Source organism: Salvia miltiorrhiza, chromosome 3, assembly GCF_028751815.1.
Source record: "Salvia miltiorrhiza cultivar Shanhuang (shh) chromosome 3, IMPLAD_Smil_shh, whole genome shotgun sequence".
Lineage (NCBI taxonomy): Eukaryota > Viridiplantae > Streptophyta > Magnoliopsida > Lamiales > Lamiaceae > Salvia > Salvia miltiorrhiza.
The window spans coordinates 56,376,830-56,401,716 of NC_080389.1; the positions used below are offsets into that span (position 1 = coordinate 56,376,830).

The 24,887-nt window shown below is 42.3% G+C and overlaps 4 protein-coding genes across 6 annotated transcripts; 1 reads left to right on the top strand and 3 right to left on the bottom strand.

Moving 5' to 3' along the window:
• Positions 1 to 4,035: 4,035 nt before the first annotated feature.
• On the bottom strand, positions 4,036 to 5,225 carry LOC131014598 (acidic endochitinase). Its single transcript, XM_057942615.1, has one exon. It carries the CDS (start codon positions 5,086 to 5,088, stop codon positions 4,189 to 4,191), a length of 900 nt encoding a protein of 299 aa, XP_057798598.1. The 5' UTR covers positions 5,089 to 5,225; the 3' UTR covers positions 4,036 to 4,188.
• A 1,114-nt stretch (positions 5,226 to 6,339) lies between these two features.
• LOC131014597 (uncharacterized) lies at positions 6,340 to 10,177 on the bottom strand. The gene is made up of 3 exons (XM_057942614.1): positions 7,947 to 10,177; positions 7,646 to 7,837; positions 6,340 to 7,123 (listed from the first exon to the last, which is right to left on the bottom strand). Exons 1-3 carry the CDS (start codon positions 10,055 to 10,057, stop codon positions 6,586 to 6,588), a joined length of 2,841 nt encoding a protein of 946 aa, XP_057798597.1. The 5' UTR covers positions 10,058 to 10,177; the 3' UTR covers positions 6,340 to 6,585.
• A 70-nt stretch (positions 10,178 to 10,247) lies between these two features.
• Positions 10,248 to 12,752, top strand: LOC131014600 (uncharacterized). The gene is made up of 2 exons (XM_057942619.1): positions 10,248 to 10,827; positions 12,506 to 12,752. Exons 1-2 carry the CDS (start codon positions 10,442 to 10,444, stop codon positions 12,609 to 12,611), a joined length of 492 nt encoding a protein of 163 aa, XP_057798602.1. The 5' UTR covers positions 10,248 to 10,441; the 3' UTR covers positions 12,612 to 12,752.
• LOC131014596 (ABC transporter C family member 10) lies at positions 12,743 to 19,765 on the bottom strand. 3 transcript variants are annotated; one of them, XM_057942611.1, is made up of 13 exons: positions 19,085 to 19,339; positions 18,815 to 18,905; positions 16,240 to 18,298; positions 15,795 to 16,115; positions 15,633 to 15,719; positions 14,964 to 15,551; positions 14,718 to 14,882; positions 14,332 to 14,626; positions 14,032 to 14,246; positions 13,645 to 13,950; positions 13,462 to 13,525; positions 13,059 to 13,298; positions 12,743 to 12,976 (listed from the first exon to the last, which is right to left on the bottom strand). In XM_057942611.1, coding segments are annotated over exons 2-13 (4,455 nt in total). In that variant the 5' UTR covers positions 18,817 to 18,905; positions 19,085 to 19,339; the 3' UTR covers positions 12,743 to 12,863. The 3 variants fall into 3 exon arrangements, with proteins under 3 accessions (XP_057798594.1, XP_057798595.1, XP_057798596.1); XM_057942612.1 differs by having other exon boundaries at positions 18,519 to 18,905; XM_057942613.1 differs by lacking the exon at positions 18,815 to 18,905 and having other exon boundaries at positions 19,085 to 19,765.
• Between the last annotated feature and the right edge of the window lie 5,122 nt (positions 19,766 to 24,887).

The window sequence follows — 24,887 nt, forward strand, 5'->3', positions numbered from 1 at the left end:
ATATCCTCAAGTGTTAGAGTTCATGTTTTTAGTTAAACTGAAGATCGAAGACTGAAAATTGAATAACTGAAGTATGAAGACTGGAGAGTCGAAGAACTGAAGTCTGAAGATTGAAGAGCCAAAGAACTGAAGACTAAAGACCGAAGTTCCGAAGATTGAAGATCGAAGACTGGAGACTGAAGTTCTAGTCAAAACTGAAGACCAAGACTCAAGACTGCTGACTCATACTGAAGGACACGCATACTGGAATATCAGTGTTAGGAAAACACTGATACTTGCCATGTCAGATAAAGCGGACACTGATACTGAAATAAAGTATCAGTCAAAACCTCGGACTTATTCTCTGTCCCAAACTGTTTCTTAGTTTAAGGATGTCTTATTTGCTTTGAAGGAAGCCACATAGAAAGTAAGCAGGTACAACTGCATTTAATGCGAAGATCTGCAGAATCGTCCTTCAGAATACGGAGTTTCCCCTTTCGTGTTGCTTTACTCTGCAGCACCCTCACCTACTGAAGAAATGATGGTACCTTCTTTCAGATTATAGAGGACGAAGACTGAGGACCTTAGCCCTAATTTAAATCTGAGTCACAACGGCAGAAAATTGAAGACAAACCTTCTCCAACGGACTTTCCCAAGACGCTACCTATAAATAGAGCTCAAGGATCAATCTCATTCTTTATCGATTCAACGCATAAGCTGAAGCTCTGTCGAACTCAAGACTCAGCATTTACACTTCATTCAGTTTGAATCAAATAAGAGAATACCCACTGTTGTAACTATCAGTCTACCTGATAACATACATTCTCTTAGTTTTCTTAGGCATATACACTTAAATCTTTAGCTTAGAAATTGATTACTGAGATAGTGTTCTCAGTAATCCTAGTTGGAATTCGAACTCCTTTTCAAGAGTGAGAAAAAAGTGTTTGAGAGAGTGTTCGCGACAGTTGTCTGAACACTAGGTTGTTTAGCACCCGCAAGCTAGACGTGTGATTTACTTAGCACCAGTGTGGTTTACTGCAATAAGCTAAGGAAGAGAAAGTCCAACCCAATGTGTTGGCACTGAAAAGAATTTTTCAGTTGTAAGGTTTGATGTGCACTCGCAAGCACGAGCCTAATCGATTGTCGGTGTGATCTACTGACTGTGGACGTAGGAATCAGTATTCCGAACCACGTAAAAATACTTGTGTTATTTATTACTTTCAGTTTTCAATTCTTATCTGTGTACTCATTATGACATATACTGAATATTGATAATATAAAGGATAAACCCTAAAACTGATACTCTATTCACTAAAGGCTATTTCAAATCGCTTCCGCTAAAATGTTATCAGTCTAACTGACAAGTCTGAAGACAGTCAGTAAGATTTCTAACACTACTATGATTTCAAAACTGAAAGGTTGTATCTTAAACTGAACTTCAGTTTGTCGACCAGTTCTTCACACTGAAGTTAACTGATTGACTCATTATCAGTCTCAGCCTTGAACCTTTTCTTAAACTGATATTCCATTCACTATTCACATCAGTTTCAGTTTTGATTTTCGAAGAAAAATAGCCCACTGGTGTATTCCTCCCCCCCCTCCCCCCCTTCATACACCAGTTTAGTATCCCACCAGGATCCAACAAATGTAGAGGAGGTAAGATGGACAATTGGTCAGATTTAGTATGGATCATATATGGACGATATTTGGAGTTGGCGGCTCTCCCGAGGACCAAGATATCACCCTCACGTGCGAAATTATAGAAGATCTTCTTTAAGATCAAATAATTTCATCAAATTTAGTATGATTGTATGTGTGATAGCATCTACTATATACCAGGAATATCAATGAACTCGATTATTGCAATTACTCAGGATACCCTTTTTTGCTTCCAGGGTCTATTTTTTTACTTCAAGACCGCTCTTACTAACTAGAATAAAATTAAAAATAATTAGTCAATTTGTTCGGACCAAAACAAAAATGAGCTACAGTTATGAACTTATAATCTGATGATCAAGTTGATTTCATGATTATAAGTTCTCTATTATATTATAAGTGATACAAAAATTTTGGATACGAAAATTAAACAATAAATTGATTAAAAATGATAGAACTTATACTTTTCTATGATTAATTTTTATCACTTATATGAAAAACCATTTATAATTAGAATCCAAAATAAAACACAGACCATTTACTCCACGCCAATGGAGGCCAGCATGCTGCTCATGCCACACACGCGCTAGGTTTGGCTTAAAACTAACTGTAGTTACCGAACCTTCCAATAATTATCATCCTTTCAATAATTTAAACTTTACTTCTCAACTTCTAGACGCTAAAAAAAATCATTATTGAAATTACTTTTACTTTTTAGGATTAATCTTGATAAATAATAAGGGAAAATGTGCAGATAGGCCCTTTAAGTGGTAGCCCTTATAGCGTATAACCCCCCTTACTCACTGTGTGTGCAACTAAACCCCCAAACTCAAAATCGTGCAATTAGGCCCCTCTGACCAAACGGCGTTATCCACCGTTAGTCATCCATAATTTTTTTTATTTTTTAATTAAAATATGGGGCCCACTGGTAATCCTTCCTCAATCCCTGTCAGCATCATCGGATTCGATCCCCGTGCCATTTCTACAACCACTACCATGATACTCAACACCAAATCAGCCGACAACGCCCGCGTCTCCGAGCTCTGCCTCGGCCTCTCCGGCAAGATCAGCCGAGGCCTCGAGAAGCTCCAGTCCCTCAAGCTGCTCTCTCTCTCCAACAACAACCTCACCAGCATCATCACCCCGACCTCGCCCTTATTCCCAATCTCGAGCACCTCAACCTCAACCCCGATCGCCCCCTCTTATTTTGGGGGTTTGGTGCTTAGAGGTCAAAGTGGAAGGGAGAGGATGACGGGATATTTTTTTTTTCTCTCATTGATTTGAAAATACACCATCTTCAACTTCAATCTTTTTCTTATGAAATAAAAAAAAAAACCCCATATCACTAAAAATCTAATTAGATAAAATAAATAAATTTGAAGAAAAAGAGCTATGATGAATTGAAGTCAAAAGTGGGAGAGGTGGGGAAACGAAGCTTTCGAAAATCTTTGTGTTGACGTCGCTCTTCTTATTCAAAGCCGCAGCGCATCTGGAGGAGGTCGCCGGTGGAGACGCCGGCGATGATGGGGTTCCAGGGTTCCTCCTTGTTGCGGAGGTACACCAAGAAGAGGCCACCCCTGACGACAAATTTGCAACCAATGCGGGGAATGCTCATGGGGTGGCGACATAGTAATTGAACGGAGGGGGTGGAGGAAAAGCTTGAAGAGGAGAGGAGAGGCGAAGAGAGAGAGTGAGATTTACAGGGGAGAGAGAGAGAGAGACGAATTTACAGAGGAGAGAGAAAGAGAGATTGCTCAGTTATGGAAAGAACAGGTGAGAGAGTATTATAAAATTAAAAAAAAAAAAAAAGTTTGACTAACGGTGGATAACGCGGTTTGGTCAGATGGGCTTAATTGCACGGTTTTTTTGAGTTCGGGAGTTTAGTTGCACACACAGTGAGTAAGGAGAGTTATACGCTATAAGGGCTACCACTTAAAGGGCCTATCTACACCTTTTCCCAAATAAAAATAATAAAATTAATTTTTTTGTTATTTAGATGGATTAGAACTTTAGAATGTCCCGACACTCTTATTATTTTTATCATTTGAGTTCATTTTGTTTGATTTATATCCTATTGAAAAAATCACAACTTAAAGATAAAAATGCTCAATTATACATCTTATCAATGATGCAAAGGTTCTCAAAAAAAATGATGCAAAGCAAACATAGTTTAAAAATCAGTCTTAAAATTTTTATAATTAGTTCGGGTAATCAAATTCAATAACACAAAAACTTGGATATAACAAGGTGTACCATACAATTGGGTTACACCTGCACTCAGACCCTAATCGGTACCCTGTCCCAAAACCGCATCCTGACCCAAATCGTGTAAATGACACTATTTTGAATGCGGATGCAACCCAATTATACGGTACGTCCAATTGTACCTAAGACCACCTCTTTGAATAATACCATTCTCACACTGAGTTGAAGGTAAAACTAGTCCATATACACACCGGCGAGGTGATCACATTCAACACAACAAAATGAAAAATTTAGACCAAATTCAAATACTAATTATTTGTGAAGTGCAAATGGCGCAACCAAACAAGTTCACACACTTTTAACAATGGCGGAGCTGTAACCACTCTGATCATCCCAATACTTGGACCACAGCATCACTCCGCCATACTTCTTCGACCTCCGTATCACCGGAAGAATCTCCGAAGTAAGCACATCCGCCGGAATGAATCCGCTACCGGCGGCCTGCGGTGCCGCCGGCAGCCCTAGAAATATCTTCCCCGCTTTAACCGATCGCGTCCACCGCATCCACGAATTCTCCAAATTCTTCGGGTTTCCCGACGTGTACTGGCATGGAGGATTATTGTAGAACTGCACCCAAACGTAATCGAAGAGGCTCGTGTTCAGTGCCGCCCCCATCAACCGATCGGGGAAGGGGCACTGCGGAGCGCCGGTGACGTACACTTTTCTCCCATGTTTCCCCAATCGTTTCAGATATTTTACCAGATCGTCGTAGTGCAGCGGCGATCCGAGCTCGATATCCAAGTCCACGCCGTCCAAAACGGCGTCGCCAAGGGGGCGGGAGGCTGATCCGCCGCCGCCGAGGAAATTGTTCCACAGATAAACGGAGAAAGCTCGGGCGTCGTCTCTGGACGAGAGAGAGTAGTTTCCGATGCCGCCGCCGATGGAGAGCATGACCTTGATGCCACGGCTCTGACAGGCACGGATGCCGTCGCTGACGACGCGGCAGGAGTTAGTGGCGGGGTTGCAGTGGCCGGCGAGGTTGAGTTCGGGGGTTTGGCCGCCGCCGAATTTGTTGAGGAAGGCGATGTTGATGTAGGCGAATCTGCCGGTGGCGCAGGTGTCGGCGAGAGTGCCTTCGTTACCGTTTTGGCCCCAGTAGACGGCGATGCCGCCTCTCGCTGAGGTGCGGAGGAGGGCTTGGAAGAGGAGGAGGAGGAGTGGAGATAGGAATTGGCGTCTACTTTCCATTATGTTTGATTTATGCGAGTATACATTTAGTTAAGGTATGTTATTTATAGAAATAAGTTATAAGATGGGTTGAAAACTTTAGTATTTTACTCTTTAGGATATTTTTTTATAATCTACAAGTAATATAAAAGTAAACTCTAATTATGGGATTGGGAATATTTTGACTAGTGAATGTCTGCCAATGCAATTGGAGGGTTGATGAAGTCAACTAATAATATTGTTTTGATGCATTCAAATGTAAACTGTTTATCTGATAATCAATTATTAGTATTTTATTTCATCTTATATACTTTCTCCGTCCGTGATATCGTTTCACATTATGAACCGTGCGAGTTTTAAAAAAAGTGATGAATAATAGTAGATATATATAGTAGTGGATATTGTAGTGAGTGAAGTTTGGGTCCCACTATTGTTGTAAGTGGATGTTTGTGGACCCTACTTCTATAAATGGAAGTGAAAATGATATCGCGGACGGACCGAAATGGCAAATATGGAAACGATATCGCGAATAGATGAAGTATGTTAGAAGCACACCCTCTTGTATTTGAATATGCATGATGCGTTCATTCTAATTAAAATTTTAATTAGAGATTGATAATTTAATTGGGATTTGAATATTCACAAAATTTTACATATATGCTAACAGCATCAGCAGCACGGCTCGTGGAGCGAGCGCAAGCCCGGCTCACTCGAGCCGCATACCGTTGTTGGGGCCTCGGATTGAAGCGCGGCCCTGGCTCGATGCGCGAGGAGAGAGAGAGAGAGCAATGTGTCATTTGCACGGCCCAATAAAAAAATAATTTGAAATGTTGAGGTTATGGACTATTCTGAGCAATTTACAATTATTTTTTTAATGGCACCAACACTTTATTTCTAATTTTCTTTTATAAATACTCATTTTTCATACATCTTTATGCCATATTTTACTCATTTCTCTCTTCATCTATTTCTCTTCTTTTTTTAAAAAATGTCTTCTTCTTCCAACATTTCCTCCGGCGATGAGGTTCCGACCGGTCCGGTTCCAGTTGTTGGGCGAACATTCCAAGAATTTTATTTCATTTGTATATTGGGGTAAATTGGGATGTTACACTAGTGAATACAAGTATATTCGTCATAAAGTCTTCATTGTCTACATGCTCCAATAAAATAGATAACAAATGAATTATTGTTTGATCGGAAGACTTTCAATAATGCATTCTCTTCGGAATAACAAAAACAAAAAGAGTTGGAATAACGCCATTCACTCCTACGTGAAAGCGACAAACATGGTGACACCACGATTTTTCGATTTAAGGTGTGAAAAGTAAGGAGTATGAATACATTATACATCAGTTACAACGTTTAAAGTGCTGAATACATGGTAAAAAAAACTGTGCAAGTAAATAAGATATCTACATGACAGTAATGAAAACAAATGCTTGTTCACCAACTTATTGGCCATTAGTTTTTCTAACATCAGTGTTAGTTTCTGTATAACTCGATTGAAGGGAATCATCATCAGTCTTGAAACAAAGCCTTGGAAACAGTAGAAGACGACGAGCTGCCAAGATCATGAGTTCCAGCTCTAGAGCAAGCGCGTTTATTTCCAGTCATTGGAGTCTCACAAACCACACTGTAGCTGTGATTTTGCTTATCCTTCCGTTTTGATTTGCTGGGACGAGGATCATACTTACATTTCGTTGCCTTGGGTTGTTGCTGAGGTGCCCAGACTCTCTGCAGATCAAGAGCCTTGCTTACAAAGGGTGCAAATCTTCGAGCCCTCTCCCTTCTCTCGCGAGCTTCATTAAGGCTGCGTGTATAATCATCTATTCCACTCTCTTGTAGACTATCATGTGAGGGCTCTCCTTCAGTGGAGACTGAATGGTTGAGGCTGTTGGCCTCGGCCTTGTCTTTTCTGTCGTACTTATCTCTCCATGATTGATTGCTATCCTCACTGTTAAACAGGAGGCTCGGAGCTTCATCTTCCTCACCAAATGGCAGCAAGTCCATTTCACTGTATATGCCTTTCACAACATCTTCTAGTTTGGCTGAATACCTGTACAAAATATGGATGTTAGAACTCAAACCAAACTCCTCCCTTCATGTTTATTCATTGAATACCGCTCAATTGAGACCTTTTAATTTTTTTAAATTAGATTTCCTTTGTGACATGCGACCACATTTTCACAAGGTCGCTGATATTGCTAGTCTTGTATATTGAATACCATTCAGGAATGAAGGCTCGTAGATCAAAAGTTTATCATAAAAATTATAATAATAAGACCGCAGTTTCATATTTCTTGATGCAGGACTTATTCGTAGCACAGAAGAAATTGGTTAACCAGTTACAACCGCAAAAGGGGGATGACGCTCACTCACAAACAAACAATATGAGTAACCAAAAGAGCAGAAAATAGATTAATCCAGAATGCTTTATTGCTTGTATCACAATTCTTGTACTTTCAAGAAAGTTTACTTGAGTTCTGCATCTTTTATTCATGCTTAGCTACATTAAAAGAAAAGGCTAAATACATAAATTGCTACATGGACGTATTGATGATTGGAGAAGAGTGTTTACCTTGCTTTGATAGTACGCTCAACATAATCGTATAAGCTAACATGACCATGAATTCCACCAGCCACGAGGAACTGAATGATCTCTAACTGGGAGCATATCTGCTGCAGTAGCTTCTGTTTTCTTGAGTCACTCATCACCGCTGCAACATCTGGTCGCAGAATCTCCATTCGAAGTAGAATCTGCAGCTCATATCTTGTGCAAATCAAGGGACAACCAAGGACTAAGAATTTTTTTTAGAAAAGGAAAACTAGAGTAAAATACATTTTACTGCCTCAAACCAAAAAAATCACAGAAAGGATACTCTCGAACTATAGCTTCTGATGATGAAGAGGAACTTGGATCCTGGTGTACCTTCTTCATTTCCTTAGGTGATCTAAGTAGGAGTTTAATTAACTTCTCACCTACATCCTCAATATTAGGATCATCTGAAGTTCCTGCCGATTGTTGAGCTTCGGTGTTAATTTCACTCTCACGCTTTTTATGCAGCCAATGAATGGAGGATTTGACAACTCGCTCAGCCAGCTTCTGCAAGTCCATACCCGACTCCAGACCATGATGGATTCGTTTAGAGAGAATGTTCAAAAATGCATCTAGAGTCTCTACTTTCGAAACAGGCACAACTTCCTCTTGCACTGGAGAAGACTTGGGCGATAAAACATTACAACCAGAAGTTTCCTCAATGCACTTGGTTCCAGGCATTGCTTTTAACAAACATTCTTCGACTTTGCTAATTTGTTTCATCCAGCATTTAAGGAACTTCAGCTTCTTGGATTTTTCCAAATATCTGGCAGTATAAAGCTCAAACAAGTCGAAATTTGATCCTTCAAAACCTTCTTTACGAAAAGAACTCCATGTCATCTCCTGATAGAGATGCCTTTGGTTCCTTTTCCTTTTTCCATCTCCATACTGTTTACAGTTACCAGACGTTGAGGCATCTGTTTGGGAGCCTGAACATGCGTTTGAGTCATTCATTTCCTCAATGCAGGCATCACGGGTGGTGCCATCAAATCCACTTCTACCTCTCAGAGAATCAGCATCTGAGATGTGGAGTACAGCCAAATGAGCTGTAAAAGGCTTGAGACTACCCATTAATGTATCTCCATTACTACTCGAGAGGGAAATCGAGGCCCAATAACCATTCATATGAAGAAAACTCAAAAACATTTGCCAGGTGGGCAAATGATTTCTGTAAGTCAATCCGCCCATTTCTTCGTGCAGCATCTCAAGAACCCTGTCTGAGAAGAAGTCAGCACCACTCTTCTTCTTGTTTCTTTGCGACTCCTGAAAACACTCACGTACCAAAATGATATCTGATGAGCCTCCAGCCTTCTCATGCGTGTTATAGCTATGAACATTCTTAACATGTAGCTTCATCGTTCCTTCACCAAATTGATTCCAAAATGCATTTCGACTGTAGAAACTCTGTGAATCTCTAGATTCCATGCCATTAAAAATATCATCAGTTTCAACAGTACAAGACAGACTCTTTAGGATCACAAGCTCAAGTTCACAGAACTTACATTCTAAAGGCTTCCCTTTCACATCCAATATCTCAAGATTCAATTCTCCACTATATTTTCTTCTACCAATACCACCAAAATCAACAAAGTTGAACGACACCCCAATTTGGGGATAGATCAGCGCTAGAGGCAACAAAACCGAGCACAAGACAATCAAATCACTAGAACAAAAACCCCATCCAATTTTCCTGATCTCATCCCTCATCGCCACTAATCTTTCCCCGCATCCATTTTTCTTATCAATTTCAGATTCATCAATCTTGACATCAACCCAGCACAAATGGATATCCCGAACAGAAAATGCTTCTCGAACAACGCAAAATGCATCATTAAACTCACGCATCTCCAGATAATCAACTAAAGAATTAACTGATTGGCCAATTGGCGAAAACAGAATAATCAAATTAGAAGGAATTTTCACAAAACCTCCATCTGTAAATCCACCCTCACCTGAAAGTCTATCCAGCTCACTCTCCCACGCATAGTCATGAACTAACTGAAGCAACGAGCTGGCGGCATACGATGCACGGGGGCAGCACGTTGAATTCGGCAGATCAGTGAGGCTAGATATGCAATTTAATGTGGTGGAGAGGGAATCTAGAGTCTCCGGAGGGAGATTGAAGGAGAGGGAACGTGTAGAGAGTAGGCGGGGGAGAGCTGCGGCAGAACGCAGCGGAGAGAGGGAGGAGAAGAAGAGTTTGAAGGCAGAGAGGGTGGCGGAAAGCGGAGGAAAACGGAGGAGGCGGTTTGCGGCGGATATGACGGCGGAGAAGTAGGAGGAAGGGTTTTGGAGTGTGAGAATTGGATCTAGGTCAATGAGGAGGACTAAACGTTGAGTTTCCGAGAAATCCAGTGGCTGCCGATCCGCCAGCAACATTGACGGAGGGTTCATTTGGCGGTGGCAAGACTAACGTGCGCCGGATGTGTAATGTTCCGGCATCAAAGTGAGCGACAGGAGAAAAAATGGGATAAGATCGGAGGGGGAAATCTAATATGCGCTGCGGGCGGGAAAACAATAAGAAGTGGCGGGCGAATGTTTTAAATATTTTGTGCGCTTTTTAGGGGCAGTTTCGACTTATGATAATGTGTGATTAGTTGAAAAAGCAAAACGACGACGCACTAAACCCTATCTTCATCTTCTCCACTTTTCCAATTCTATGCATGGGGTCTTCAACTCTAAAACAGTCTACGTTTCCTCACCATTTTCCACTTTCAATCTCATCTCTGAAAAGCAATTAAAACCAGAAAAGGGAAAGGGACCCAAAAATAGATAAAAATGCCCTCAATTTCTGCCTTCAAATTTTCAATTCTCCCGCATCCACCACTCTCTAGCCCAAGGTTATATTCATCAACAAGCCCTTCAATTTTCAGAAAATTCGGACCCTGTCCACATTTCTCCTCCTCAGCGTCGATTTCTAGAAGGTCCCTTTTTCGGCGCAAATCGTCGGAAGAAGAGGCGGGAGTTGCAGAGGCTGCGGACGAGTGGCTGCAAAAATTGCCGGATAAAAAGAAAGCGTTGTATTCTCACAGTTTGCCGTGCGTGGAGGCGTGGCTGAGGAGTTTAGGTTTTTATCAGAGCAGAGATGATAGAGCTGTTTGGTTTGTGGAGAAGCCTGATTGGCATGCACAGCTCTCGCTTGATGTCACTGATTTGTACATAAGGTTTGTGCTTCTAAAGATTGATTTTTTCCTCAAGTTTGTCTGCTGAGTATTATTCAAGATTTTTTAGGGGCTGTTTGATTGTCATGTGACTGAAATTGGTGGTTTGCATTTTGTTTCTTGTTCTAACTAGTAAAACTTATTTGTTGGAGTATGTTTTTGGGTATCAAGTGATTTTATGTATGCATGATATTTTGTTAGTCTTTCTTTGTTTTAAAGGGTATATATGTTATAATAAACCGAGAGTAAGCGAAATAAGTATTTATGTGGTTCAACTACTAATGAGTGTATGGATCGAGGGAGAATTTTTTTGATGATAACTTGGTAAGCCAGCCTACAGGAAGGTAGACATTCCAGTATATAAAAATGATGGTGATAAGCCTCTAGGGAAGAGAGGGATTTTTAGTAAGTAGGAACTAATAATTGAGAGTTAAAAAGAAAGATCGAAATCGAAACATACCATGCAATAGAAAATGCAGTAGAATAAGATGGTGAAGTTGAAGTCACTTTGAACTTTTCTTTAGAGATGCAACATATTTTAAGCACTCAAAGCTAGTTTGAACTATTTTTCTTTGTAGAAAAATCATTATTTTAAGTTTCAAAGCATGTAACAGATCTTCGGTTTGACTTAAATTTTATTAAATCGAAGACGGTGCTCTTGATCCACCTCCACCACTATGATGCAGCGATCTGCAATACTAATGAAAACAAGTAATATTTGAGTTTAACTTCTCAAGGAGCCCTACTCAACATATCTGTAGGACTGTCGTGAATAGGAATCTTTTCATGAAAAAAAATGCTACATGAGCAAAAGTGTCACGAACAAACTAACATTCAATATCAATGTGCCTATTCATTTCATTAAAGATCTTGTCCTTAGTCAAATGAGTAGCAGTTTGGCTGCTGTAGGAAATGGTGATCATTTAACACCAAGAACTAGATCCAAGCAAAACTCTATCCCAAATACTTATTTTGATTAACTTTGTCTCTACATAAATTTGGAGATATATCACATATTTTAGCAAAGAGTTGTTTTATTCAAGAGCTCCTTTTGATATTTGAATACTTTGCCTTCACTTGAGTCATTATTGACAGAGTGGATTGGTAATATTCTTTTCATCTGATAACATTCAAATGTTATGTTCCTTACAAGTTCTTTACAATAGAGATCTATGTAATTTTAATTTTTTTGAAATAGAACTCGAGTTGATTTTGACTTATGGATGGGAACTAACTTCGTTCTCTATTAAAACAGAAATTAGGTTCTTTATCTTTACCATAGAGATCTATCTGCAGCCCCTGATTTGAGGTCTACATGGACTTATGGAAAAACGTTCTTGTTGAATATCTATCTTCACAATATATTTCTACTTGATCATGTTAAACTAGTGGAGATAATGTTTGTTGGAATAATTTGTCTGGTAATGATATCTTTTAGTTTGTTAAATAAGTAGTCTCTCATTCATAAGAATACATGTTGGCATCTTCAATCAAGTTGTGGCTTTTTAGGGTTGCACAAAATTTATAGTACTTGTCAAGCATTAAAAAAGCTAAGCTGTAGTTTTAGAAAGGGTATTCATCAAACTCAGGAGATAAGTTTACTCCTTTAGTTGCTTAATATCTGACTTACATTCTTGAATCTTGATATTATGTAATTTAGTTGAACATGTTGGTTGTGCAGGTATCTCAAGAGTGGAGCAGGGAATCTTGAGAAAGATGTCGAAAGAAGATTCAGCTATGCCCTCAGTAGAGAAGATATCGAAAATGCCATACTGGGAGGACCATGAAATCACTGTGATTTGAATATTCATCTAAATAAAATTATATGATTTCTGATCATTAATGTTATACAAACCTTCAATTTGGTGTATATTTTTGTCCGTTGCATTTGAGTATAATGAAATTGAAATCTGCATGGTTTACTCAAAGACTTCATTCCGCAAAAGCTCAAGTTCTACATATTCTAATACTTGATTACATGTCAGGATTAAAGTTGGATCATTTTGATTCATAATCATGAACAAATTAATCAGTTGGATTTATTGCGATTGTGCAGCCTGATTATGCGACCAATATTCCTTCACAAGCTGAGCAAACAATGAATCTTCTCTCTTCATCAGCTTCATCGGTTCATCATACTCCACCAACTTACCTGTTTATCAAATCACAGATTCACTTGTTTATTAAATTATGTCACATACTCAATCTCATGTCTCAGTGCTGGAAACACTCACCATCACTGATGGCGAGAACCTTCGTGGAGTCCATCACTGTGGGTATTCTGTGAGCCACCGTGATGACCGTGCAATCTGCAAACTCCGTCCTTATAGTTTTCTGCAAGATCGTGTCAGTTGCATTGTCAATCGAAGCAGTTGCTTCGTCTAGAACCAAAACCTTGCTCCGTCTCAATAAGGCACGCCCCAAACAGAACAACTGACGCTGCCCCATACTCCAGTTGGATCCATCTTCCACAACTGTAATCACATTTAGTTTGTCAACTAGAATCCATTCAAGAGGAACACCCCAGTGCATCAGTTTTATTAAATCATAATTGTGATTAATAAGCCCTAGTGTTGAGTAATAAACTTAATGAGGATTGATGAACCCTATTCAATTATCCAGTTTTTTGAAGCTTACCAGATGCATTTAACCCCTCTTCTTTCTCCTGAACAACCTCTTTGAGCTGACATTTCCCTAGAATCTATACATTTCGACAAAGAAAACAAGAGCCAAAAAGGAAAACGTCAAAATGCAACGATTAGAAAAGACTACACTCAAATTTTCATCGATCATAAGAGACTAATTGTTCGAAAAGTTTACCTCCCATATCTCCATGTCACTGTGCTGGCCCAATGGATCCAAATTGAATCTCACAGTTCCAGTGAAAAGAGTAGGGTCTTGAGGTATGATCCCAAAGTGAGACCTTAGGTCATGAAGCCCAATGGTGGAGATGTCGACTCCATCTACCACGATCTTCCCTCCCACTGGCTCCACCAGACGAAAGAGGGCACTGATTAGAGTAGTTTTCCCACTGCCAGTTCGACCAACAATGCCAATTTTATGTCCTCCCTCGAACGTGCAGCTAATCCCACGTAAAACAAGTGGTGCATCTGCTCTATATCTGATCTGTTTAAATCAAAACGACTCGTTATGCATGCCTTTAAAACAGGCTGATGATACCTGAGAACTAAGGCAAAGAAAGGTTACCTGCAGGTCTTGAATCTCTACTCTACCCTCACTTGGCCACGTGGTTGGTGGTCGACTCTCTTCTATCACTTCCGGGGCCTCACTCGGTATGTGCATATACTGGTCGAGTCTTTCGACAGAAATTATGTAGTTGGACAACATACACTGGTTATTAATGGAGAAAACCAGGGACATGTTTAGTGACAGACCATATGACAAAGCCATTCCAATGAATCCTGCAACAAATATTGAAGGTCATGTAAGAAATGCAGTAAGATGATAACCACGAAACATATGTTTTAAATTAGTACTATCACGCACCAGAGCTGAAAGTTCCAGTCGGAAGTAAAACCATACAAAGTCCTGCAAAGGAAAGAACTGTTGCACTAATGGTTTCCAGCCTTTGAATCAACCACTCATTTGCTGAAAAATAGTTGAAGTAAGGACTGCCATTCGTGTCGATCAGTTGAAGATTCTTTGCAAAAAACCTATCTTCCTCGTTAAAAGCTCGTATCGTAGTGACTCCAGCTACAGATTCAGCAAGATGGTTAGCTACAAGAGATTTTGTGGTTCCATTGATCCTCATCAGCTCTTTCGCAGAGCAGTAGTAGTAGCTCTGTAGATATAAAAATTTGAATCAGAATAATTGTTTAAACATAGACAACGCCTATAAACTCTGTATCCGTAGTGAAAAACGAAACAGCTACCTGTAGTCGAATAGCCAGAATGATCATTGGTATGGAAACAAACAAAACTTGCCATGTTATAATGGCCAAAACAGCAAGGTTAGCATAACAATTCGTAGTCGATCCAACTGTGAATATCAAGTTGAAGGGGAGATCGAGATCAACGATACTCAAATCAGCAGAGACCTGTGCCAAAAAAATCATGCACACATATTTAGTTTTAAGGATATCATAGCATGTGAAAAGATCAGTTCCAGCTTGGATTACCCGGCTCAGTATTCGTCCCAATGGCGTAGAGTCATAAAACGACATTGGTGCACGGAACAATGATATTAGCAGCTGCGAAAACAATGCTCTTGACGACTGCAGGCCCATAGCAACAGTGGTTAGTGTTCTACAGAGAAGAAACAGTGTTGATACGACCCCGATGATCAAATATACGAGGATCAATCTCAAGCTGTCGACATTCGGATCATCAACATTTGCTGCCATCCAAGAATTCTGTAGTATCTGACCAACAACAAACGCTATGTGACAGAGAGTAGCCACGCTGAACGTCAAGAATCCCTTGTTCTGCTTTAGATACAGGATATACGGCTTAAATCCAGTATCTCCGATCTCCCTCTCTTCTTTTTTTATCAACTGATCAACCCCGGCTGCTGGCACGTTCTGCTCAGTGTAACTCTTACGAATCTCTTTTAAGGAAGCTGCACTCGTTCGGGTCTCAGTCATCTCCGAGAGCCCTTCAGAACCAGCAGTCTCTCTGTGAGCATGAATAAGATCCTGAAATTCTTTGCTCGAGTCCAGCAATTGAGAATATGGAGCCGCACACAAAATCTCACCATCCGACATCAACTGTCAAAACCAAAGTGGAAATACTTAATTTCTCATAAAAGGAAAAATGAAACATCTCTGTCCAAATGAATCCAAACTCACCAACACAGAATCAAAAGCTGGAAGAAAATCAACTTGATGAGTCACCAGTAAAACTGTCTTCCCCGAGAGGGCACCCACGATGTATTCCTGTCCGTCCCAACCGAGCATGTTAGTTAACAGTCGGGAAAGTTAGAAGTTCAAAAAATATACAGATACACTTACGTTAAACAGGCTTGTGGCCGTGTGTGCATCAACAGCGCTAAAGGGGTCATCCAAGAGATATACATCGGCATTCTTGTAGAGAGCTCGAGCAAGTTGAATCCGCTGCTTCTGACCACCACTAAGATTAATGCCTCTCTCCCCTATCTCAGTGAGATCACCATAAGGTAGCAGCTCAAGATCCTTCGAGAGCGAACATCTCTCCAGCGTATCTTGATATCTCTTGCTGTCCAAGGCTGACCCGAAAAGAATGTTGTCTCGGATACTCCCTGTCTGTATCCATGCTGATTGTGAGACATAGGCAATGGATCCTTGTACTTGAACCTGCAAATTTATGTTACAGCATTAGTTAAGCTTAAAACAGTCCCATGATGTGCTTCGACACTAACAACCTAAATCATCAACATTATTCACTATAAAATGAATGAAGAGAAGGCAAGAAACTCACCGTTCCTCGGGTTATTGGAACCTCTCTAAGAACTGCAGCAAGAAGGGTGGACTTGCCGGAACCCACTTCTCCACAAATAGCAATCTTGTCACCATGTTTAACTTCCAAATTGATATTACGAAGTGTTGGCTTCAACGGATCCTCATCCCACGACAGATCAGCCGACTTAAAACAAACACTGGATGCTTTACCATCTACTTGCGACTTTGCCCGGACGTTTGCAGTTTCCAGCTCAGGCGCCTCGAGAAACTTCACTATCCTGGTAAATGCAACCTTAGCTTGAATGAACACTGCAAGAACATCAGGAATCGTTCTGATAGGATCCTGAACGAGGCGTAGTGTCGCCACAAAAGTGAAGACATTGCTAGAAGACAACGGAACCCCAATGACATAGCATGCACCGAAGGTAGCTGCAGAGACTAATACAGGAGAAGACCAGAAAAGGTAGGAATTGTATGCTTTACGCAGCTGAACAGCCGACAGGCATTTATCTTCGATCCTTCTCAGATTCTCTACGACGTGCCTGAAATGAGTCTCCCAAGCGTATAATTTCAGCACCTTCATATTCACAAGAGCCTCGCTCATGGCCTTCAACCTTCCGTCCTGCGCCACCATGATCCTCGACTGGAACTTATGCTGCAACTTTGCAAGAGGCATGTTGCAGAGAACAGTTAGAACTATGACCACTATGGATGCAATCGTTGCTAGTCCGACAGCATCGAAGAGGATGATGACCGCGAGGCAGAGTTGGAGAGATGTCGTCCATATCTGATGGAACCAGAAAGGGAATTCTCCGATTCTGTAAGCATCAACAGTTACATAGCTCATTATCTCACCACTCGAATGAACCAGTCGAGCAGCGTTCGATAATTTCAGTTGTTTCTGGTAAACGGCTGCAGTGAGTAGTGATCTCAGCTTAAGACCGATTAGCCTTGATCTAAAGTACCACTGTCGTTGTGCTACGGATTCAGTGATCTTCGTTAGGAAAAGTGTTGCGACCAGCACGTATTTCTCGTATTCGGAGCTAGCATTGCCTTCTGCAACATTGATAAAGGCTTTGAGCAGCACGGGGCCAGCAGAGACGGCGATCACCTTCAAGCCCGCAAATAACCCCGACACGAGGATCTCTTTCCAGTGGCACAGCAGAATGATCTTCCAGATGGAGGGAGGGCTGGAAACACTAGATTCTTTCTGCTTGTTATATATCTCTATAAATAGAAAGTAGCACGACTCTGCCCGGTCATCCTCACGCAGCTTGGGCATATCTTCATCCTCAAGAGTTTTCTCTTTCCCTCTCTTCATCAATGGATTCAACCACCAAAAGGTAAGATTGCTCAAAATTCCTGCTTCTGCAAAGGGCGTCACCTCTCCATCAGACGACGTTTTACTGCTCCCATTGGCAACACCGAGCAACGGATCACAAACACCACTCTCGTCATCATCCTCTTGATATCTGTAACCTTTGTATACGCATAAGATCAACATACTCGACCCAACAAACGATAATATGTCCAAAATTATCTTAACTGACATCTCTTTACGAAGAATGGCAGTGAAAACCGATAATCCACATGTGATTCCAGCAAAAAGGAACACGAGAACGGATAAAAGCCTCAAAGGAGCTCTTGAAAAACGCTGCCCCTTGAGACTGACAGTTAACCCCAGCAGCAGCCATACTAATCCGTGAAACATGTATAGCATCCACCAATGCAGGGGCAAAACAGAATACGATTTTCGCAGCTTCTCTTCCAAAATCCAGACTCCGAAAGATAAATAGGCCAATCCCAGAAAACCATTATAAATTGCTGTTGCTAGCTGCAAACTTGAAATGCTACGAAAAGATGCAGCCACGCTCGAAGACTTGAATGGTTTCTTGAAAAATATGGTGAAGAAGAACATGACCAAGAGCAGGACATCAAAACAAATTATCAAGACATGATTGATGCAAGAAGACGGTTGCGTCACAAAACTCAAATCTGCAGCACAAGATGCTCCGTCTCCGCCTGCACAGTCGGATTCCCCACAAAACACACTCCACAGATTCCCCATCTCTCCCTTCCTATTTCACACATAGTAGCTAATGCACATCAGCAAAGCATACTTGAGAAGTTGGCAATCAACATGTCATATAATAAGTTTAAATCGCTATTTAAGTTGACCATCGAAAGTCCTAAAGAAAAGAACAAGACTTCTATGGTTGACACAAAACATCAACTATCAAAGAAACCAATCACGGAGAGGAGAGTTAGAAGAATGGAAACTTAGTTCTTTCTTACAACCTTAGACAAGACAAGAAAAGATGAACTCGTGCTCTGCAAAAGTTTTCCGATGAAAATCTCCCAAACCCCACTTAAACAGACTTCATTCGACACAGGATTCTCATCAGTCATCAAAAAACCTGCCTTGAGTTTTTACAGCTGTATCTTTACCGAGGAGAAACGAAGCTAAGGAGAGTGATTTAATGCTCACAACAAACAGAAACTAGTAAAAAATAACCAAAATAAATAAAGCATGACCAAGACCCGTAATAAAGTAATCGGGCTATGCTTGTGCGTCAACAGTATCAAATACATACATGCATATATGTATATCAAATTGTTTCCATATTTCAACTGCACAGCTGTGACATGCTTAAAAAAGGAAAGGGCAGCCGCTGACGAAGCAATCTGAAACAAACACGGAACTCAAACAAATGATAAATATGTTCTTAAGATTAAATATTGCTCCTGAGTCAGTGCTCAAGATCATATGCATATTATACTATATCAAAAGAAATAAATAAAATTAAAAAAAAAAAAGAGCAAAAAAGATGAATAGAGAGAGATAATGGGGTGCAGAGACTTACCAGACAACTCCACCGGCTTCGGAACTGTCGACGAAGCAGTTGTTACTCCTCCCGAGTAGGGAGGAACATATATAATTATATATATTAATGATGTTTTCACATAACAAAAGTAATTTAAATTCAAGATTTAACAATTAAGTCTTGTTAATGGTAAAGATTGTGCGGTGAAGCTGCAAGCGGCGACGGGCTTGAATGTACAAGCCGTTGGCTGCATACGAATCAAAATCATCAATCAGGGAAGTATGTAATGAGTAGTGTGTGCGCGTGTGTATATATATATATAATGATATGTGTGTATGTGCGTGTGTGTCAGTGTGTGATGAAGCATAGCGTCATTGCTCACGTATCTCGGCGCTCGACAAGTGTTGCCCTGCTTTTTAATGCTCCCTGCTTCTACTAGACAAGACTAATTTCCTATATTCTAATACTACTAAATAGTCAATTTATTTGGATTATTTCATTTTCAGCTTGTGGCGTTGAGCAGTTTCCATTTCACAATACGAACTGTGTTGATATAGTAGTTCAGTAAAACACATAGGGGTAATTCTTTTTCAACATATATACAATGGATACTAATCAACCTAGCTATCATAACTCTAAGATAAGAATTATCTTGACAAACATCGGAAACTGAGCCTCCTTCCTTGAGATTAATGTCTGTAAATGTGACAAAAAAGAAAGTGGTGTTTAATGAAACCAACACCTAAAACTACACGATGAAACAGTAAACTATACCTATTGGAACTGATCGGAAAGAGCGAAGTAGAATGATCGGGAACTTAATACGAGAGAGAAAAATGACTGTTGTATTAAAAATATGAGATAGCGTAAAAAATAATACACGAGCTCGGGCCCTATTTATAGATTTACAAGCGGAGGGGTAGAATAGTAAAAACATCTTCGGTGCATGCGTCCTGCGTGGTGGAAGGGTACGTTGGTAATTTCGATAATACGCGGGAGACCTTCCCGCGCGTTTATTGGCTCCTCTGATGGAAGTGTCTTCTCTGGCGAAGGCGTCTTCTCTGGTGATATTGACATCTCTGGCATGAGGGATTCCTCTGGTAAACACGTCTTCTCTGTCGTGAAGAACTCCTCTGGTAAACACGTCTTCTCTGGCAAGGGCATCTCCTCTGGCGGTAATGACTTCCCTGATGGAGTTGACTTTTCTGATGACGATGACTTCCCTGACGATGGTGACTTTTCCGGCGCGGATGATTTCTCTGGAGGAGAGGGCTCCTCTGTCAAGAATGACTTCTCTGGTGCGGATGACTCCTCTGGCTAGAGTCATTCCTCTGATGGATGAAATCCTTCTGGTATAAATGGTTCTTCTGACCCATACGGCTCCTCTGATGAGAGTGGTTCCTCTGATTTGTACTCTCTCCCTACTCTGCATATATTGCTCCTCACCAACCACTCCCCCCTCTAGTCTGGTTGAACCGGGTATTCTTCGTGTTCAACCAGTGGTGTGTTATCAGCATCAAAGCTTTGTTATTTTCCTTGGCCCCTGTAAATCATAAAGACATAAGCATTTTGACATTTTGACATTATGAGAGTAAAAAGAGGCCCTGTAAATTGTTCTCTGGCATTTTTGTTACTCCCGCTCCCTGGTCTGGCTAGTTCACTCTGGAGAGGTGCAACTAGTCAGAGGACTCGCCCGCGTGGATGACGTCATCCGCATTAAATGTCTGCCCAGTCTACAGCATTTTCCCCGTACCCGAGGTTACTTTTTAACCTTTGCGTCCTTTCGCCTTTCCGTATAAATTCCCATCCGTTGATTTCTTCCGTATGCCACGTGCCGTTCATCCCGCGTGCTGGTGGTTACCCGCGTACAATCTTACTTAGCCGATTCGAACTCCCCTTTTTTCACTTATTCTTCTTCTCCAAGTTTTCCGAGCGAATTTTCTGCATTTTCCGGCGATTTCCTCACTGTTCCGGCATTCTCCCACGACCCTTCCGCTCCAGGTTTTACCGTCCATCTTTTTCCGGTCTAGGTAACTCGCGTATCCTCTTCACTGCAATTTTGTATTTAATCGTAGTGTAGTGGTATAACTGTTGGTGCTCTGATTGAGCGTGCTAGAAACCCTAGGGTTGGCATCTCCCATCATGGCCTGTACCTCCGCCCCTCAACCCTCTCGCTCGCCCTCTCCTTCTGCCCAAGACCCTTCATCTTCCTCCCCATCGCGGCAAGATCCTGAAAATCTTCCTTCCCCCTCTGTTTCTAATGAATCTCAAACTGCACCCCCTCCCCCTTCCTCTAAGAGAAAGGGGAAGAAGACCCCTCAACCCCCCAAACGTGTTCCTCCATCCCGTCTTGGTGTCGCGGAGGTGGAGAAATTGAGAAGCAAATGTAGGCATCCTGAAGGTTTAAAATTCGAGGCCTTCTCTAAGGATTCAACGCCTCCCGAAAGCCTTCGCCATCCTAAAGTGATAGTTGTTTGGAAAGCCCAAATAGAGGCTGGTTTAAGGCTCCCTCCCCCTACCTTGCTGGTTGACGTTTGTAATTACTTTCACATCCCCTTTTTTCAAGTCGCTCCTTCTGCTATCCGGAGGTTATATGCCTTCCATGTTTTGTGTCGGGCCAACGGTGTTGGGGACACCGCCAAGCTATTTTGTCAAACCCAGACCCTTCGCATGCAAGGCAATCCCTTGTACAGTTTTGCCTCTCACCCTAAATATCCTACTACTTTTCTTTCCTCCCTGAATTCCTTGGATAAGGGTTTCCTGGAATATTATTGTTATGTGCGCACCCCTTTCGGCAACTGGCGCGATTATGGTGCTTCGGAGCTGGAATGGCATACAAGTCGCACTACTTATAAACCAGCCTCTCCCGAAGTCCCTTCTACCCGTGACCGGAGTATTATAACTCACCTTAATGCTATGAATAAGGCCCAAACTCTAGACTGTAAGTACCTGGCCGAGAACAATTCCTCTCTGGCATATAATGGTCTGTTTCCCCTGTATCCAGCGAGATCAATAGGTAAAAAATATACATTAGAAAACACATTAGCTTTTGTTACCCTGCTTTTAATGATGTGAAATTTTGGTTTGCAGATATGTCTTGGAGATCGAAATGTGGGGACAATTTGCCTGACACCCCTTCTCTTGCTAGCAGCGGAGCACATGGCCCAAGCGGCTCTGCTTCCAGGACAAGTCCCTCGGAGCAGCCTGCTGGTTCCCAACTGATCCCCATTCCCCCTGTAGTTGAAATCCCAGAGGGGAATGTGGAAGCCTCGCACTCCTTTGATGCGGAGGAAGTTGATGTGGGGGCTCTTGTTCACAGAAGTAGGCGCTCCAATGCTGGTGATGCCGCTGGCTCCCGTGAAGAAGATATCCAAGTCGTGGATATTACCGATGGGGTTCCTTCGCCTGATTCGGCTCCCGATGCCACCCTTGCCGATCTTACGAAGAAGAGGAAGAGAGGTTCCCTGATCTCTGTGGGTGAGAAGGAGAGGCAGGAGGGCCTAAAAAAGGTTGGCAAGTCCTCAGAGCCAGCGAGGAGGTCTGCTGGTGGTGTGAAGATTCTTCCTCCTACTGGGGACAAGGGCAAAGGGCCAGCGAAGAAGTCAACTGGTAGTTCCAAGGCTCTCCCCTCTGCCGGTGGAAAGGGTAAGGGCAAAGCTGTGGTGCCCTCGACTGACGAACCGGAGGATCTTGTTCCTGGGCCGATTTCGAGTTTATCGGGGCAGGAATTGATTGACGCCTTGATAGCTCGTGTCCACTCGAAGGACCAAGAGAAAATGGTGAAGCTGACCCGACCGGCTTTGGCTACTCAGCTCTGCCGGTTGGCTCTTCAGGTATCCTGCATCTTATGCTCCTTATTAAGAATTTTTTAAATTACTAACCTTTTTACGGTTTTGTCGGAACCCCTTTTATCTTCTTGCAGGTGGAGTCAGGGATGTGGGGGGCTGTTAAGTGCCTCCATGACTACGAGACGGCTGAGAAAGAACGGGAGAAGGAACAGGCGGACATCGCCAAGCGTGATGATGATGTCGCCGGGGTAGTAGAGCGTCTGAGTAAAGCTGAAGCGGAGATCGCTGATTTGAAAGATAAATTAGCTCAGGTGGAGGTGGAGAGAGCGTCCTTGGCCTCCGAGTTGTCGAGAGCCACAAAGGAGAGCCACGAAAGCTTAGCCAGGTTCAAAGCTGGTTATGAAAGAGACTACAGGGAAGCCAGGCGGGGTTGGAAGAGGATACTTGTGGAAGCTCAGAACCGCGCGTTCGTTCTGGGGGCTCGAGATCAACGCCTGGAGTATTTCTTGTCTCCGCGGGGTCAACATTTCCTGGGGTTGATGCTGGAAGGTACTCTGGAGGCTTTCAAAAAGACCCCCGAGTACTTGGCGGATTTTGGACCCCTCTTTGCTTATGTGATAGAGCAAACAGCTTCCAAGGCATTGGAGATGGCGGGGGCCACCCCGGAGCAACTTGCCACTTTGAATTTCAAAGCCTTGATGGATAACCTCCAGGATGAGGAGATAAATAAGCGGATGGGGATCCCTGCGCATTCTCCAGAGAAGCCAGAGTGGTGGTACCCGGTGCTAGAGAAAGCCATTCCCTATTTTTCTCTTGGGATTGGATCTGACTTGCTACCTTCTGCTCCCATATATGCGCCTGCGTTCTCTGCTACCCTGGCGCGCTTTGTGAACCGGCTGCGGGATCCCTCTGGCGAGAGTTCTCGAACATTTTCTCAGTTCGGCCTGGAGCCTCCCCTGCCCTCTGACTTAACGGCTTCTGCCTTCACCGACTCTGCCTCTTCCTCTGCCGCGGTGGAACAGCTGTTCAACCTGTACCAGAATGAGGATCTGTATGTGCAGGAGGCTGCAACGTTGTTGGATTTGGGAGTTCGTCTTCCCCAAGCGAAGGAAACTGGCCTGTTGCCCGTGTTCTCAGAGAAAACCATTTCTGGTCATGCTTCTGCAAGTGGTGTTCCTTCCCGGGCTCCCTCTGCCTCTGCTCCCGTCTCCTCTGCTGTTGCCCAAGCTGCCCCTATTCCTCCCTCTTGATGTTTCCCCTTTCTCTCCTGACTTTACCAAAAGAAAATTTTGTAACTCTTTAATTTGCATCAATTAAACACTTACCGCCAGTTTTTGATGTACAGCTTTGCTTCTTGAACGTGCTTTAATGAAATTTCGTTCCCCTCCTTGCTTCTTTTATCTCTGTTATTTGTGTTGTTTTCGCTGCCTGTTGAGGTGGGGTTTATATTTCCGTCTTTCCCCTGTTGATTTGAATTGGTTTGTTATGATTGTTGTTGATGCTTCTCTAATCCCCTCCCTTGGAATTGCTTTAATTTCTTGTGATGACTCCTCTTCTGCGGATTGAGATGACTCCTCTGGCGAGGATCGTGATGACTCCTCTGGCGAAGATTATGACGACTCCTCTGGCGAGGATTGAGATGACTCCTCTGGCGAGGATTGAGATGACTCCTCTGGCGAGGATTGTGATGACTCCTCTGGCGAGGATTGTGACGACTCCTCTGGCGAGGATTGAGATGACTCCTCTGGCGAGGATTGTGACGACTCCTCTGGCGAGGATTGTGACGACTCCTCTGGCGAGGATTGAGATGACTCCTCTGGCGAGGATTGAGATGACTCCTCTGGCGAGGATTGTGATGACTCCTCTGGCGAGGATTGTGACGACTCCTCTGGCGAGGATTTGGTTAACTCTTCTAGGAAGGATTTCACCGCCTCCTCTGACGAGGATTTGGTTGATTCTTCTGGAAAAGATTTCACCGCTTCCTCTGACGAGGATTTGGTTGATTCCTCTGGAAAGGATTTCACCGCCTCCTCTGACGAGGATTTGGTTGATTT

Coding starts and splice junctions, on each gene's coding strand:
- LOC131014598 (XM_057942615.1), bottom strand. CDS start 5,088: ATGGAAAGTAGACGCCAATTCCTATCTCCACTCCTCCTCCTCCTCTTC.
- LOC131014597 (XM_057942614.1), bottom strand. CDS start 10,057: ATGAACCCTCCGTCAATGTTGCTGGCGGATCGGCAGCCACTGGATTTC. Junction 7,838..7,946: donor TCAGAAGCTATAGTTCGAGA/GTATCCTTTCTG, acceptor GATTTGCACAAG/ATATGAGCTGCAGATTCTAC. Junction 7,124..7,645: donor GAGCGTACTATCAAAGCAAG/GTAAACACTCTT, acceptor TATTTTGTACAG/GTATTCAGCCAAACTAGAAG.
- LOC131014600 (XM_057942619.1), top strand. CDS start 10,442: ATGCCCTCAATTTCTGCCTTCAAATTTTCAATTCTCCCGCATCCACCA. Junction 10,828..12,505: donor GTCACTGATTTGTACATAAG/GTTTGTGCTTCT, acceptor TTGGTTGTGCAG/GTATCTCAAGAGTGGAGCAG.
- LOC131014596 (XM_057942611.1), bottom strand. Junction 13,299..13,461: donor AGAGGGGTTAAATGCATCTG/GTAAGCTTCAAA, acceptor ATGTGATTACAG/TTGTGGAAGATGGATCCAAC. Junction 12,977..13,058: donor GGTTCTCGCCATCAGTGATG/GTGAGTGTTTCC, acceptor TTTGATAAACAG/GTAAGTTGGTGGAGTATGAT.